The sequence below is a fragment of the Sprattus sprattus genome (genome assembly GCF_963457725.1).
Source record: "Sprattus sprattus genome assembly, chromosome: 2".
Lineage (NCBI taxonomy): Eukaryota > Metazoa > Chordata > Actinopteri > Clupeiformes > Clupeidae > Sprattus > Sprattus sprattus.
The window spans coordinates 33914509-33930808 of NC_137921.1; the positions used below are offsets into that span (position 1 = coordinate 33914509).

The 16300-nt window shown below is 42.7% G+C and overlaps 1 protein-coding gene across 1 annotated transcript; it reads right to left on the minus strand.

Annotated features, from left to right (window-relative positions):
• Window positions 1-6637: 6637 nt before the first annotated feature.
• tnfaip8l1 (tumor necrosis factor, alpha-induced protein 8-like 1) lies at window positions 6638-12258 on the minus strand. Its single transcript, XM_080831842.1, has 2 exons — window positions 12066-12258; window positions 6638-7857 (listed from the first exon to the last, which is right to left on the minus strand). Exon 2 carries the CDS (start codon window positions 7850-7852, stop codon window positions 7292-7294), a length of 561 nt encoding a protein of 186 aa, XP_080687968.1. The 5' UTR covers window positions 7853-7857; window positions 12066-12258; the 3' UTR covers window positions 6638-7291.
• Window positions 12259-16300: the final 4042 nt, after the last annotated feature.

A 16300-nucleotide genomic window follows, 5' to 3' on the forward strand; every position in this document is an offset into this window, starting at 1 on the left:
GCTATGAAATGTATTGAGCAGCCACTTTTGTACAATAAATATTTTTTTTTTACAGTTGTAATTGCTCAGGTGTTATTGCCTTTTTTTGGAGCAAGGAAGAATATGTCAAGCTGAAATGATTCACAAAAAAACGTTATATGTTTGATATCAAGGACACTGGTGGTCTAATACAACACAAACTAATCAAATACAAATTAGCATAAATATGCCCAATTGAATTACAAAATTCTGCCTATGGACAACATCTACGTATGTTGACCTCTTCACTAGCTGCAGTGACTCACAACATCCTCTTGGGGGTGTAATGCACTGTGTATCTACTCTGGGTACTTAGTTTAAAACTGTAATTCTATTAAGTACGTAGTGCAGCAAATGCGGACGTATCAATAATGTTTTTTTGATTAGCTAGCATATTTTGCATGCCTTGTATGCAGCTCCCAAAACGCTGGCAGGGAGCCTCAGTAAGGGACCCACTCAGGTAATTACACGCACTGTTCTTTCCTTTTGTCACAATGCCTTGGAACGTAGCATTTAACATAGAAGCACAAGCCTTTTTTTTTCCGAAAGAGGTGTGTGTGTATATGTGTGTTATCATTTGGCACAAAGCCAGTTGAAGCAGCCCGCTAAATAAGAACACATCAATTTCGGTTGGGACACAGCAGGGGCTTCAGCTGCATACTCACTGAACGGTTCCTGTCACCGTGGAGACCGACCTTTCTCACAGCTGGTGAGAACTGTGCCAGCCAGCAGCAGCAGCACCCCTGGTCCCTCAGACAGTGGTGGAGAGCAGCCTGCGTTTCCCGGGGTATGGGGGAGCTTTCGGACCATCTCTCTCCTTGTCTGCCCTGGCTGTTTTGGGGTGGTGGTGGGGGTACGGTGGGGGCTTCTTACCCCTGGGTCCCAGAGTGGCTTCCTTGAAGAAAGCTGGGGTCATTCCTTCTTTCCTGGTCTTAATCTGTGGGTCAGTGGATTGTTCAGCTGGTGGAGAATCACTGTTAGATGGGTCATTTGGTGACGTACTGCTGTGGTCCTCGGCAGAGTTGGCCACAGTGCTGGATGACACCGTGCTGCTGGTCTCCGAGGGAACGCTCTTTTGGGAGGAGGGGGCACTGTTGGTTCTCCCCGACTCCACGTCCCCGCTGTCCTCCCCTTCCGCCTTCCCACCCACCATCACCCCGCTGGAGCTGTTGCTGCCCAGCGTGTCACTATGGAGACCGGTGTGTGGCTCGTCCCCGGTGAAGTCTATGGCAGAGGTCAGATGATCAATCTGTTTGACCACCTGTGTGGGAGAAAGAGGACACTTACATCTCCACAGCAGCTGTCCATGCACAGCCAAAGTGATCCCATCCCTGCATTTGTAAGACCAGTATCTGGCGAGGGGAAAAAAAACGCCTCAAAAGTGGCCATATTATGGAAAGGCTTTTATGGCAATTACACCATTAGGCACGGTAATGCATGCATACACGCATGGGTAAAAGAAAAAACTTGCTCCAGCTGTTTCCAACATCTGTGGATGAGTGGACACTGAAAAAGATGAAGTATGAGCATTGCCTTCTGCCAGTGCTGTTTGATAAATGGAGCATATCAAACAGCACTTCCCCTCCTGCATTAAACATTCAGAGAATTGTTCTGGGCTACCATGCTTAGGCGGTCATGACACAATGAAATAACATACATTATCTATAACAGCTGTATTTCCGGATGGATTACAATAAACAGTGTAGCCCATAATTGCTCTGTAAATGCTATGTTTATATGCAAATGAAGCTGGCACATTTGTTCCCAGCAATTCGTAACACTGAATTATGCGAATACATTGAAACCAATCAGAATGTTTGAAAAACAGCTCAAATCAAAGTACTTGTGGGTCATTAATAATTTATGCCATTAATGTTTGAGACTTAGTCTTTTTTTTTTCAATCCTTCAGGCAAGAAATGGAAATGTAATTTGTACCTCTTTCATCTCCAAATGAACTTCTTTTAGGCCGTGCAAAATCCCCTCCAGTTCCACGATGACTCGTCGGATCTGGTCCCGCACGGCCCTCTGCTTCTTCTTGGGCCACAGTAGGCAAGGCTCGGGCTCGGGCTCACACTTCGGTCCCTGTGCTGCCCGGGAGGCCAGTCCCCCAGAAGTAGTTGTGCTCTCCCCCATTTGGGAATGGTTCTGTTGATGCTGCTTTGCACTAGTCAGTTCCCCACAAGGACCTTCTGGAAGGATGAAAGAATTACTGGAGCTGGATTTATTGAGGCTCTCCTGTTTCAGGACCTTGGGTGTGACTTGACCTCTCTGGCCGTTATCCAGTTTGCAATCAGAATCCAAATTTAAAGTAGCTTTTAAATAGTCGTGTGCAGGCAGGTCTTGTTTACCTGTGTCAAGCATGTCAGCTCCATATGGCTCTCTCTGGGAGGGGTCTCTCACAGAGCCCCGCTGTTGTCCCTGCCCGCAAACAGGCACTCTACAGTTTTCTTGACCTTTGAACTGTGTTGGTGGAGCAGGCGAGCACTTCCTTGAGGGGTGTGTGTTGGTCTGGTGGAAGTTCCTAACAAAGCGGCATTCTCTGTAGTAGTCCCTCACAAACAAGCAGTGTTTTTGCTCGCGTCCCACGGACCTGTTCCACTTCACAGAGCTCGCCTCAGGCGCACAGCTGTATCCGGCCACATCTGGCTGCGCTTGGCCTTCCTGCGAGGCAAAAGGGAGCTTTGTCTGACGCCAGGGTCTGTTTGAAAGGTCGCTGCTGCCGGTGCTCTCCTGGGATTTGGAAATGTGCTCTTTTGCCGCAAAACGCAAGCGCCTGTTTCTGTCACATGTCATTTTGTGTTCACTATCAGTGTGCCCCATCTCCTTCCCCAGTACCTTGTATGGCCACGGGTGGTGTGTGCTGTTGTTGTTTTGGTAGATATTGTCCCGGTCTCCCTGCCTGGCATCTGCGAGCATGGTGGAGAAGTCCGGTCGGTGCAGAGGAGGAGTCCTGCAAAGCCTGTCGTCTGTTTCCCGCCACTTGAATTAGCATTGAATGGGCTTTTCTTCTCTCCCTCTCGTCTTCCTCCAACTTTACTCTGCTCCGGGTGCACCTCGCGCACCCCCCTCCTTCCAGTCCTCCGTTTCCTGCTTTGGCTTGTGTCTTGATGTTATCCCTCTGCCCCCCCTCCTCTCCTCCTGGATGCTCTCCGTCTCTCTCTCTTCCTCCCCTCCTCTTGCCTCTTACCGTTTTCCCTTGTAACCCCTTGCTGCAGTGGGCCTCCCTCTTCCCCTCTCTCTCCTGCGCCCTCCGTGCATTTCTGTCTCAGTAGCAGTGGCACGCTTCCTGCCTCTCCCTCCCTCCCTCTCTTCTCTCTCTCTCTCTCACTCTCTCACTCCCCCTACATACTGCGCTGTCTCCCCTTTCTGGCTCTTTCTTCCTCCCACACTCTCTCACTCACTCACTCACTCACTCTCTGAGCTGTTCCCTTTGCTTATTCACTTGCGTGGACTAGTCTGACTTCAATCAAGATCGCTTTTAATCCTAGGATAGACATTGTGCCTCTACGTGAGTCCCCTGCCTATGTTCTGATCTACTTCACTCACGTTTTGGTTTTTAACTCTACAATTAAACACAGCATGGGATCACAAAGATGGAAAGAGGGAGCAGGGGTGTGGGGTGGGGAGGATGGGTAGAAGGGGAATATAAGGAAAGCCCCCCCCCCCCCTTATAAAGAGGGGGCAGACTTGAGTAATAGAAAACTGGCAAAAAATGATGTAATTGTGCATGAAACATTGGCTTCATTGTCATTCAGCGTTTCTACTCACACGGATACACACTGCGCCTTCAAAGTCTTGTCTTTATTTGTGTTTCATGTTTTCATACCAAATTACTGCATTCAGCAGCAGTGACTGTGGTGTAATTTCATTTCAAATGCGTCTCACAGCACAGCAACTTATGAAGCTGGTTTGAATGAAACTGAATTACATGGACACATTGCAGTCTTTGCACAGCTGATCCTATCTTAGACAGCAGAAAATAATGGCTGTCAAAGCTTTTGTCTCCTCTCATTTCTTAGGGAAAAGGGCTTTGGTCTCCCGTTCTTGATGGAAATAGAACAGAAACTTCCCACCACTTGATGACATTCTATATAGCCCTCTCTCATCAGGGCCCTGGCTGCTAGGGCGTTACATCACGCTGACTCCCTCTCATTTCAGCCATCACCCACTCACTGTGCACCATCTATAAATAGGCCCAAATCTACATTATTTTAAATTCACAACAAGTACCTGTAGCAGTGGAAAACTTCCCGGCCTTGTCAGCTGTCAGCCTCTCAATTCTCCTCTTCATCTGTTCAGGTGCTCGTGCACTGGAGACCGTTCAACGGCCCCACCCCCCACAACTTCAGCCACATACTGATAAATGGTTTACATAAACTATGTTATTTCCTTGCTAGCCCTACGACAGAGAATGACAGTTAATAATAGTCACACACTGTGCCACGTTTATTGGCACTCAAGAGTGGGTGGACAACTTTAAAAGCGGGGCACAGAATATGGCAGGGGTCATTAGTGTCACCTCTATTTGTGATTCAAGGGCTTGGTTGTTTGGTATTCCTGAGGGTCGGTGTTTGTCTTGGCACTGGCTGACAGGGCAGCCTTCACAATAGCGGGTCTGTGGCTTTCCTAGTTGGAGGGTGGATTGTTTGTCAAGTGACCTTTTGACGCGTGGGGTCCAGGCCCAGTGTGGAATACATTAAGCCATACCTAGTGTTGGCTTATGCTCTTGTAAGGAACATATTTTTATAGGGTACACCTCTGCCGTTTTATCTCAAATAAACATGCCAGTCTTGTTTCCTCAGAGGACACACTTTAAAGAAAAAGTGAGATTGCAGGGGCTCAGGAACTGAGTCTGAGGTAACTGTCATATTTCCTATTGCCTGGAGGCAGACGATATTAAGCAAACACACTGGAGCGAGACTGAGGCAAAGAGCAGTGGCAGTGAGCGGCACTGAAATAGAAACAGAGCGGCGAGGAGCGTTTGTTTGGCTGGGAATGCAAATCTACTTAACACAAACTGAAAATTGACTTCCAAAAATTCACATAAACTGAAAATCAATTTTAATTAATGTTTCATTGTGTTCTTTCTTGAGTTAAATTTTTTTAGCGAATATGAAACGCAAATAAGGATTCTGCCTTTTCTCCATCTAGATAACATAAAAATTCATCATGGTAAGCTGACTTGACTACTTCTGTGAGTGGGGGAAATGCTGGAGTGCTTTGTTTGGAGAGTAAGTACAGCCTCTAAATATAACAATGCGCTGGCCAAGAATGAGTGATTTGTATGGACTAATCCAGGTCAGATGCATGGAGATTAGCTGAATGTTCTCTCGGCAGTTTTTAAGAGGCTCTAATACTGGTGATCTGCTACAGAAGTACCGAGATGAAAAAACAATGCAATTATTTCTTACGGAAAAAAAAAGTGTATTTGATGATACTGCAAATGTAGAACAGAGAACAGATGTTGACAAAACCTTTAGGTTGACATTTACACACGCACCTCAAATCACCTTCACAATCAAAAGGTACATGTAGAATTGGATTTAAATATGTTCCCTTTATGGTCAGGGTGAGCTTGTGTAAAAATATATACAGAAACAACAGTCCACCATCATTTCATTATTGGCTCACTTACTGAGAACAGGAGCCATGAGAGACTCAACCCTGAGTGATTAAGACTGAGAGGTGAATGGCATTGATTGCAGTTCAACTTTACAGCTCCATAAAAAGATATCCCAGTCTACTATTCTCCTTTTAGTACTTGTGTTGGCATACGCTTTCAAATCCTTTATTCATGTGTTCGAGTGTCACATAACCAGCTAGAACGGTCCAACAGGTGATCACTTTACAGCTGGGAGATGTATATTTCCAAAATACAAAAATATTAACCACTAATCTACTAAGTGCATAGATAATGAGTTGTAGCATTCCAAAGTTGAGCTTCCTTTGGAATGTAAACATAACATTCCAAAAACAGAATCTCCTGGGGAATGTTTGGGTCCTCTCTGACATTCATTCATTCATTTGAAATCTCTTTGGCAGAGCTGCTACAGGTTTTTGACTCAGTGACAGAACGATTACTCATCTGGTGTATCCCACGAATGAACTCTCTTCCAGGTGTCTCTGATCCTTCGCGAGAAACAACATTAAATGAGGACAACATGTCTTTCACATACAGCATTACAAAAATACATCTAAAATAACCTGTATGTGCTAAGGCAAGTAGATTATTCACATAAAACTTAATTCCTGATTAAGGGCTTCGGAGAGCAAATTTCTAACTATCACATTAACTAGGGGTACAGGGTATGGAATGGACTAAGTGAATACTACTGGAATACTAGATCCTGGTCTCAAAGTACAATCTGGGGGTACAGGGTATGGAGTGGACTAAGTGAATACTACTGGAACACTAGATCCTGGTCTCAAAGTAAAATCTGGAATTAGTACAATCAGTACAATCCTATCGTTATTCCCATTATAAAACCACCAGGTCCGGAACCATGCTAGTACTGTATTTCATTTAAACACTATTACATATTTAAAAACTACACTGAACCTATGTTATGTTTAAGGTACTGTTGAATTTCAGTTGGGATTTCATAACTGATAAATATACATTGCAGTTCCAAACAAAATGTCAGCTTTGTTAAGCACCAACTACATGGTTTAAACAAACAGGCTTTGGTGTCGCTGTAATCTATAACTACTTTCCATAAAACAAACTCACCTGTGCATAGACAAGAATAAAGTAGGCATGGGGATAGTGCTGGGGATTACATGTAAACTTGGGATTATACATATACATTCACACCCTACCTGTAGGCTTAAATGGTCCTCCAACATGTAAGTATACTTAAGAAATTGCAGTGCTTGTTTTGCTTCAAGTTGTGCTTTCAATTCTTCATATTCTCACTAGACATTAGGGTTTGTTGGCTCATCAGATTGTCCTTAGACTGCACTAGTTCAAGACCACTCTCACCGCTCACAAATTTGATCATAGTCTTTCAGTGAAAGACTATTTTAGGTAGCTAGTTCAGTCATTAAAAGAAGTGGATCTGCATTATAAGGGCCATCATAAAAGATGTGTAAGGCAAGAGAGGGGGAGTGAGGGTCAAACTGTCTGGAGTCTGGAGATCTCTTAAGAGTCATCATGGGAATAGAAGGGACACACAAAGACCAATAGGTACACACAGAAAAACATCTAAAATGTTCACAAACACACTGTTTTCTTAAAAAAAAAGGTGGGGGCAAAAAAGAGGGTGGTGTGGGTCAGAGATTCCCTTCGTCCAGCATCTTGTTCACACCATCACAAATCCTCTGTAGGTGGGCGCGGTAGACTTCAGTGGGGCCGTAAAGTGCCGCAAGGAAGTCACAGTCGGCAAAATGGTTGAAGACGTGGTTGATGCGGGAGTGCGACTTGGCGGTGAGGTGGCGGTTGATGGCCTGGTGGAGCAGCTCACGACACTCGTTGAGAATGCCGCTCATGACGCGCCGGTCGAAGGTGAACTCGATCTGGTGGAAGCTGACTGCGGTCATGGCCAGCGTGTGCACCTTCTTGCGGAAGTTCTCCACCAGCATCAGCTCCTCGCTGTTGAACTGGTTGTTGCGGTAGAGGACACCCAGCTTCACCACCATCTTTATGAGGTTCTTGATGATCTTCTGTGCCTCCTTGCGGTTCCGCGTGTACTCCTTGGTGACGCGGTACAGCTCGTCCAGCACCTCACTGCTGGTGTCGTCGATGAACATGTTCGCCACCGTCTTGTTGGCCATCTTGCTCATCAGCTTCTTCTGAGCATGCAGTGCCAGGTTCTTGGTGCTGAAAGAGTCCATGATGTCTGCAGGAGTGGAAGCAGAAGAGTTTAAAACACTTTCCTCATGGACTCCAACAGAGAATTTCCTATTCTAACAACTAATGGTTATCAACTCATGTTCCATGCAGAGAAAAACATACAACGTAGAAAAGACCAATATAAGACAGAGACAACTCTTTGAAGACATCAAGGCATCAATGAAAAGAATATGCCCCTGAAACAGCAGCATACTAATTGCTTCCACTTCTTCATTCAGTTCAAAACAATAGATTCCATTCCCCACAAACCAATGTGAAACAAAGCAGATAGAAAATCTGTGGCCTGGTTGTCCTAAAAAAGTCGGCACGTACAGAGGGAAGATGAAAACTACCAATCATCTCACGCAGAGCAGCCAGTAGCGAGGCAATCTCTGAAACATCCTTTGAGAGCACCAAACCATCAGCGGTGAGAGAGCGAGGCGGGGCCGCGAGTTATCGGTGTACTGCCTGCCAGCGTGCAGTGAGTCACTGCTACTTCACGCGTTGATCTCAGCCAAAAAAAACACAAATGCACCGGAAGAGCAGAGCTTCATGTCAAAACACATATTTTCAACGTGAAAGAAGCACTGCCCGTGGTGTTTCTAACACGATAAGAATGAAGACGGTCAGACTTGGTGGAAAGAGGCCTTTCACTTTGGAATTCACTTTATCAACTGTTCAAATGATTTACTCCACTTTACTCAAGCGCTATCTACTCTTATAATACAATCTAATTATATCTTTGGAACGTTGAATCACACGTCACAACATACTAATTATCTGATTTATACGGTAAGCCACTGAAGGAGATGGTGAGGAGATAGGCGCCAGCGATAAAATGCAAAATTCAGTGACACAATGCACAATGTAAATGTCAACCATGACATATAGTGAACTATAGTGAACAATTCATGAGCCTACTTTTCACATTGAATTTATGTTTTGCGCATGGAGCAACATTACATGAATTAGAATGTGCTCTGTGAGAGACAAGTCATTTGTATTCAGTGACATTATCCCTCAAAGAACATAATTTGCATTCTCTCATGTATGCTAGCTGGGCCTTTTTCCCATGGAATCCTTCAGTATTAAACCGCAGGAACAGTACCACGGTGGCGACATGAGAGGAATTTCAGATGATGTAAATCTCCCACTCTCTCTGCCTCAGTTAATCAAAAATGACAGACGGGATCAAACTGAAATGCTTTGAGGATCTAGGGGAGATCATGATATTAGGCTGCAGATATCAAAGGACTTTCCTATACCTATACACCTGTCTGTCACCCTCTCACCCACAGCAAACAAACACATTAAATAAAATCAATCTTAATACATTTGTGAGCTCATTAAATTACAACTTTCAAGGTACGGCCCCAAACATCGATTCAACTGATGGCTAGCTCCTCAAATATAGTCTAATGTGCATAATTCTGAGTTGAGAGTTGGCACAAGCCTCCTAGAGTTTGCAGTAGAGCACTGAGCAAAGCACAAAAAATGTCACTTTGTCATTGGCTGGCAAAGGTGCCTTTTTTATCTCCATGAAGAGATGACTGCTTCCTCAGAGTAAACGATGTGGGGGAACGGGGAGGGAAGGAGGGGTGAGGGGGTGAGCTGAAGTACCGTTCAGAAGGAAGCGTTAGGTGCTCTTGTGTGCCTTACACTTCAAGTGATGGTGCCAAATACAGGAACCAACCCCACAGAGCGAATCTGAAGTCAAATCTTTCGGATGATTTAAGGAGAATTAGAAGTGACAGGAATACACAAACACAAAGGAGATGCTTCTCCAGCAAGGCTCATCGACCTCAGAATTTGGATAAGGCAATTTGAACTGATTTCATAATTCCCTGTGTGCATAACAATAAATCCCATAACACATTTAATGCAGACGCTGCAATACACCAACTAAACTAAGCAGAGTGAATTCACTCTGATCTAGTGTGGCATGAATAACAAACTCCTCTAGCAAGCTAAATGAAACAATGGGTCGGTAAACAAATAGTTCTTGGTTCCTTAGCACCCATTTTCTCAACATTTACTCACCCTCAGAGATGTATAGAACAGCCTCTAGCTCCATTGTAAGGGATTACTGTGTGGCTATGTTTCTATGGGGAAGGAGGTTCATGAGTTTCAGCCACACTAAACAGCTCTTACTGAGCAGAGTGAATGAAGGGGGTGGTGAATGTGTGTGTGGGTGTGTGTGTGTGTGGGGTGGGGTGTTTGTGGGGTGGAGGGCGTGCTGCAGGCTGATTGGGTCAGGTGAGATAGGGTGTGAGATTGGATTCACCTGGGGACTGCAACACAAGTCTTCCAATCAAGTTCTGCTTTTCTACATTTGGAAAACCTCCGAAGACTGACTGCTGAATCCCACCAACGAGTAAAGCAAACACGCTCTGCAAACTGTGACAATATACTTTTAAAAACTGACTGAAGGAGGCACCAGTTGTCTTTCTTTTTTCAGGTTATTCTCTCTATTCTTGCATTGTTACATAAGAGACAAATCACTACACTTGGTGTTGGAGCGGGACCTTATTTAGTTTGGCTGTGATGTGTGTGTGCTGCTGTCTCTCATCCTCCCACTGCCAGCCAGCCTTTGAGCAGAATGCTGAGAGTTTAACAGGCCCTTGATCGGCAAACAAAAAAAGCAAGTAATGTTCAGCCTGCTCTCGTTACACCTTGAGATGCCTGTGGCGCAATGAATTATTAAGAAGCACAACTGATGCCGAATAAATAATAGGCGTTAAATTATGCGTCAGCTGTATGAAATCAAAATGCAAAATTCCAAGCCACCAGTGAGCCTGTCATGAAGAAGGCAAGAGATTCATCACTCGGTCATATAGCCTACACATTAGAGCCTCGTTACATGGAGTTTGCTTTAGACCACTTGTGAATTATTTCAAAATCACATCAATGTGGATGAAGGAGAGTTAAGGTGTCAGGAAGGCTCTGTAGTTTTCCACAATTGCACCCCCACATGGTGTCTATGGGTACAGTTATGTGAGTGCAGCATTGTTGTATGTCCTACTGTGAGTGAATAGAATAGCCACACCATGACAACATGTTTTCCATGGCGAGTTTAATATCATTTCAGTATGTACCACCGGAAGAATGCTCTGACCAACACTGATAACACACAATAACATATCTTACAGCCAAGAAAGACTGGGACACCTGCTCACACCATAAAACAACACCATCCACAGTTAATAAGCTACGTATCCAGAATTAATGCTTGCGTGTTAAAACGCTTCAGGCTAGTAGTAGTGCTGTGGAGAGTGTGAAATAATGAAATAATACAAAAGGGCATACTTCAAACCTGCTGACGGCACAAATCTAAGAGCAAACTGGTAGCCTAATGTTTCCTTGGTAACAAATGAAGCAGCCGGCCCAACTGAACTTTGCAGTCTAGTAAATCAGGTCAAACACATCACCCCGTCTGTCAATAAATGACTGACTGTAAGCACCACTGTGTTAAAATGAGTAATACAAAGAGTAATATATTATCAAAGATTTGTAACACTTATACACAGGGAATTGACTGGACAACCCTCCACACCCCAACCACGTTGCATTCAGCAACGCCTAGCCTATCCATTCACAAACCTATTTTAAAACTAGGATCATTTTTGATGTTGACTACACTATGGACTGTCTGATGTGAGCAAATCTATGTTAATTATTATAATACCCACAGCACTGATATACTGATTAACTTGCTTTCAAATGTGTGTAGCCTGCATATGGAATGCTTGTTATGTCTTTTGGACATATAGAAATGTAGGCTATTTAGCAATTAGTGAGCGTTATGTGTGTCCAGGCGCAGTTCTTTCTGGTGTCCAGTAACATGGTCACTTCACACAATTATCCCTCTCACTCCCCTGACCCACATAGCAGATGGAGACATGACATGAGTCCATTCAATCACCCTCTGCGACGTTTTGGCAGTAATGGTCCGATAGCCTACATGCTAAATGACAGTTAGATCTTCTAAGAGAACGCTTCAAAATGTCTGATATTTAACTTGAAATGCGGCTTTCTTTCAGTTTAAGCTACATTCGTTTTTAACAATCCAAACTGATCGCAGTAGATAAACAGAAGAGGAATGGGGCTGTAGCCTGCAGACAAACACACAAAATAACATCTTGTACTCATTCAAAACTGGTTGTAGCATGGAGCAGGATTATGTTAAACATTGCTGTTATTGAACAGTTTCCTTACCTTTCCTCGGATATCTTAACTTCGAACCGGATACGGGCGGGGGAAAACCGTGATCTAGGCTACAATGTTGCTTGGATGCATCCAACTATTCCAATACAAAGATCAAGATAAACGCCGAATCTTCATGGTGACAGCAGAAGATAAAAAAAAAAAAAAACTTGATAAAGACCTTGTAGATTCTGACTCCGCTGGAGGAAACAATTTTAGGTCTCCTAACCCCTTCGGTGTTTCTATCTGCACTGCTGTTAATAATTGAAACGGTATTTTCTTCCCTATGTTCCCAGATCGGTTACAGGAGTGAGTAATCTGACTCCTCCTCGCAAAAAGTTTCAAAGTTGAGGGTCTTCAGAAAATGAGGATTGATAGTATATTTGACCAATCATTGCACGGAGTAGGAGTTCACGGGACCAATCATAAATAGCAAATGGTCCGTTAGAGTCTCAATTTCCCTGCCCCCATTCGGTTTCCAGTAATTATCCTCATTTAGCTTCGAAATCCAAGGCTGAGAATTTCCCAAAGGAAGTCGCATTAGCAGAACAATGAAGAGGAACTTGTGCCACATTTCTATAAACAAAAAAGCATACATATTACTCAACTTAACAGAGGAGACAGCATTCAGGCGTTAATTTAGTAGGCTCATTTTGTTTGCATGGCTTGGCCTGCTGTTTTTTCATTCCCGCCCAGCGGGCGCTCGCGCGCCTAATCACACTCACTCTCTCTCACACACACACACACACACACACAAAAGCACACACAGCGCGAGCTGATTATAAATCCAGACGTGCCAAATGATAGGTGCGCTGAAGCCGGATGTTTTCTGGACAGCAATGTTGTTATTTTCCGTTCCATGATGAACTTTGCAGGAAGTCTGGCAAAGAATAATGTGTTGTAGCCTAAGTAGGCACAATAGGCCTAGTTTATAACTGACTACTCCAGACAGTGTAACATGAAAAGGGTGTCAGTCTATCCTTTTTAATAGCTAAGATTGAGTTGGGAAGAATGTGATGAGATTTCATATTTTAAACGTCGTTGTTTTCTGTTAAAGATCAAATTAAAGAACCAATTAAAGATCAAATACAATTCCTAAAACCAATTCACAGACATTTAGGCTAGCTAAGAATGTTGTCAAAAGGAACTTTTCCTCGTATTTGAAAGTGAAATATGTACGCTGCTCACATGACAACTTTCTTTGCTCTTGGACAGTAAATTGGAGAGCAAATCATTATTTTATCCACTCAACGTTGCCTCACTGCATTATCTCGTCTGACACTTCAATATGCATTCTGTCCACCTGAATTATAAATACAGCACTACCTGATTAATGTTTAACTGATCTAAAGAAAAATCTATAGCTTGACAAAGACTTTTTTTATCATGGAGGACACAAAATGATATAGTCCCTATTTTACCCACTAGATGGAGTATTGGGAGACAATAGGGGTTCCGCTGTGAAATAGTATCTTAAGCTTTTGCTTAGTTAAAAGCTTAATTAAGGTTTGGCTTATAGGGTAGAGTGAGTACGGTTGAGACATGAGTACAGTTGAGACACCCGACATAACTTGCATTCTCAGCAATCCTGAGACGTGATTTTTAGTTTGCACATGCATACTAACGTCCTCTTTGATCCCAGGAAATTTGAGCACCTAACATATCTCCCGTACAGAGATATCGGCGAAAGTTTTTTTTACCTAGCTTGATCTTGATTTTGTCATGTCCATTCTACATTGAATATCTTACTAACCATACGTCGTCAACAAACACAATTACATCATTGCAAACGTTATTCTGTGCACTATAAATCTACATATTCCATGCTATCATGTCATGCAAGGTCAATAATCTAGCATAATCTAGCGAAAAGCGTGAGGTGGTCAGCAGGGTACAGTTGAGACACTGTGTCTTAACTGTACCCGCGATCAGCAGGTTAGAAGTCAAGTAGACAAAAAACCAAGCAAATGAAAAAAAAAAAAAACATATTTTTGATATAAGACCTGTCCTATATTAATGGGTGTCTTTTCAAACATGAAAGTGATAAGAATAATTGATGTTGGGGTCTAAATAAGTAAGGTGGTCGATCGGGTACAGTTGAGACAGCTAGGCTAGCCTGTATTTTCAATCATTGGTCATTGGTCAGTCACCATCAATGGGTTTCAATGGGTGTCTCAACTGTACTCGGGTACCGTCTCAACTGTACCCCACTGTAAAACACATGGGTACAGTTGAGACAAAATCGCACCTCATGTTTATGAGCAAATTATGAATAAATTAATCAAGTTATGGATATTATTGATTGATAATATTTTAGTATACAATCAAAGGAAACGTCATATAAAGTATCAATTATTTTCAGAGTATTTTGAGAGTCTAATTTTTGTGCAGTAGACAATAAAGCAAAAAGTGTCTCAACTGTACTCACTCTACCCTACGGAGTTCATGGTGAAGACATTAAAAAAACACAGGCCTCAGTCAAACAGTGTGATGAATCTTTCAAAACAATTAGAAAGAGCTGAAACTAAGAGCACATCACTTCATTCATTTCCCACTGTAGAATGGCAGTCACTTACCATTTCGCCATCCAAGTACGCAGTAAAACTCGGTTGGGTTACTTCAAATGACCATAATCTCTGACAACATTTTTGTTACATATTTTCTGTATAGCCTACATTTGTATTTGATAGACTAATGAAAAATGTCCAAAAATCACCACTCTGGTGACCCACGAGTGTTTTACTGACCTATAATAGACTTTAGACTGCAGAAATTCAGACTCAGTTACTGATGGCACACTCTATATACCAACAAATAGCATATCATCTGCAAACATCCTGCATGCCCTCATGAAGTCGCCTGTGTGCACCATGTGTCCTGTAGGTCAATTGGTAGAGCAAGGTATAAACAAAATGTATGTATGATATGTGTATGCAATAGGGTCATGATTAGCTCACATACTATGACCATATTACATAATACAGCAATTCTGTAAGTCACTTTGAAAAACATGCACTATTTAGTGGTGTCTTTTGGCTTATAGACAACCTATAGATGGCGCCATTGTATATGAAATTACATTGCTGTTCTCCAGTGAAGTTGTCATATTCAAGATTGGGTCCAGTGTGTCTTGAAGCAGTGACACTTGGTTAAATAATACCAACAGGATTTTGCCAGACATTTTCAAGGTGGTAGTGTGCTCAGTGTCTGTAATGTTGCTCATCAAAGAATTACGTATAAATCTAAATCATAACTCTTTTCAACATTTCCGTTAAGGCTCATATGCAACCCACCTTTAACACTGTTTGTATTCCAGGGAAGATATGTTCAGACAATTATCACAACAATGTTGCTGACGTAGCTCTGTAAGAAACCCCCTGCACTTGGACTTTGCACTCTGTAAGTTATTGTTTGCAGAGCAGGTCTCATCAGATTTGTATAATGTAGGGCTCACCCTATGAGTATGTCTTTGGCCTTAAATGTATTCTTTGCCTAAGCCAAGTGATTAAGCTACAGGCTAAAGACTTGCACAAGATCCACTAAACCTGTTCAAACTCACTCCAGAAAACCAAAGTAGTGGCCCTACACAACAGGACACAAAGTTCACTGATAGTAAATTGTGCAGAGCTGCCAGATTGAGATGATAGTAAGTAAATAATCAATAGAATCATTGTACTTTCCTGTCATTCTCTGTGTAGAGGTCAAAGTAGGCTTTGATTGTCTTTTTCGTAAGACACCCAGGCCCTGAGTGCATGCCATCTTTCACCTTTGGGATTGCATATTAATTTTTCTTCTCAAAAAACAAAAAAAAAATGTTGAGGCAGAACTAAAATATCTACACACAAACTGCAGCTTTTTTGTGACTTTCTTGAGACTCCATCATGTTATGTTGGTGATTTAATTACATTAAATCCAAATAAATATGTAAAATACACTAGTAAAAGGTAAAGAATCCTTGCAAAAAAACATACCAAAACAAACAAATGAAAATCACAACAAACATTGAGAGGATAATGGTGAAGATGACCTTCTTTCACAGTATAGCTTAGGACAGGACAACAAACTTAAACTGAAATGACTTTCTGGTGCTCTTTATGGTTTTCAAATTATGCCTCTGGGCCAACTCATGACAGGGTTCAATTCACTCCCATACAAAATAGCCAAATCTCCTCTCTCCCTTAACTGGCTGCAAACCTAAATATCTGTGTTGTATCATCATGTCACATCAGGATCTATAGTTGCGTAAA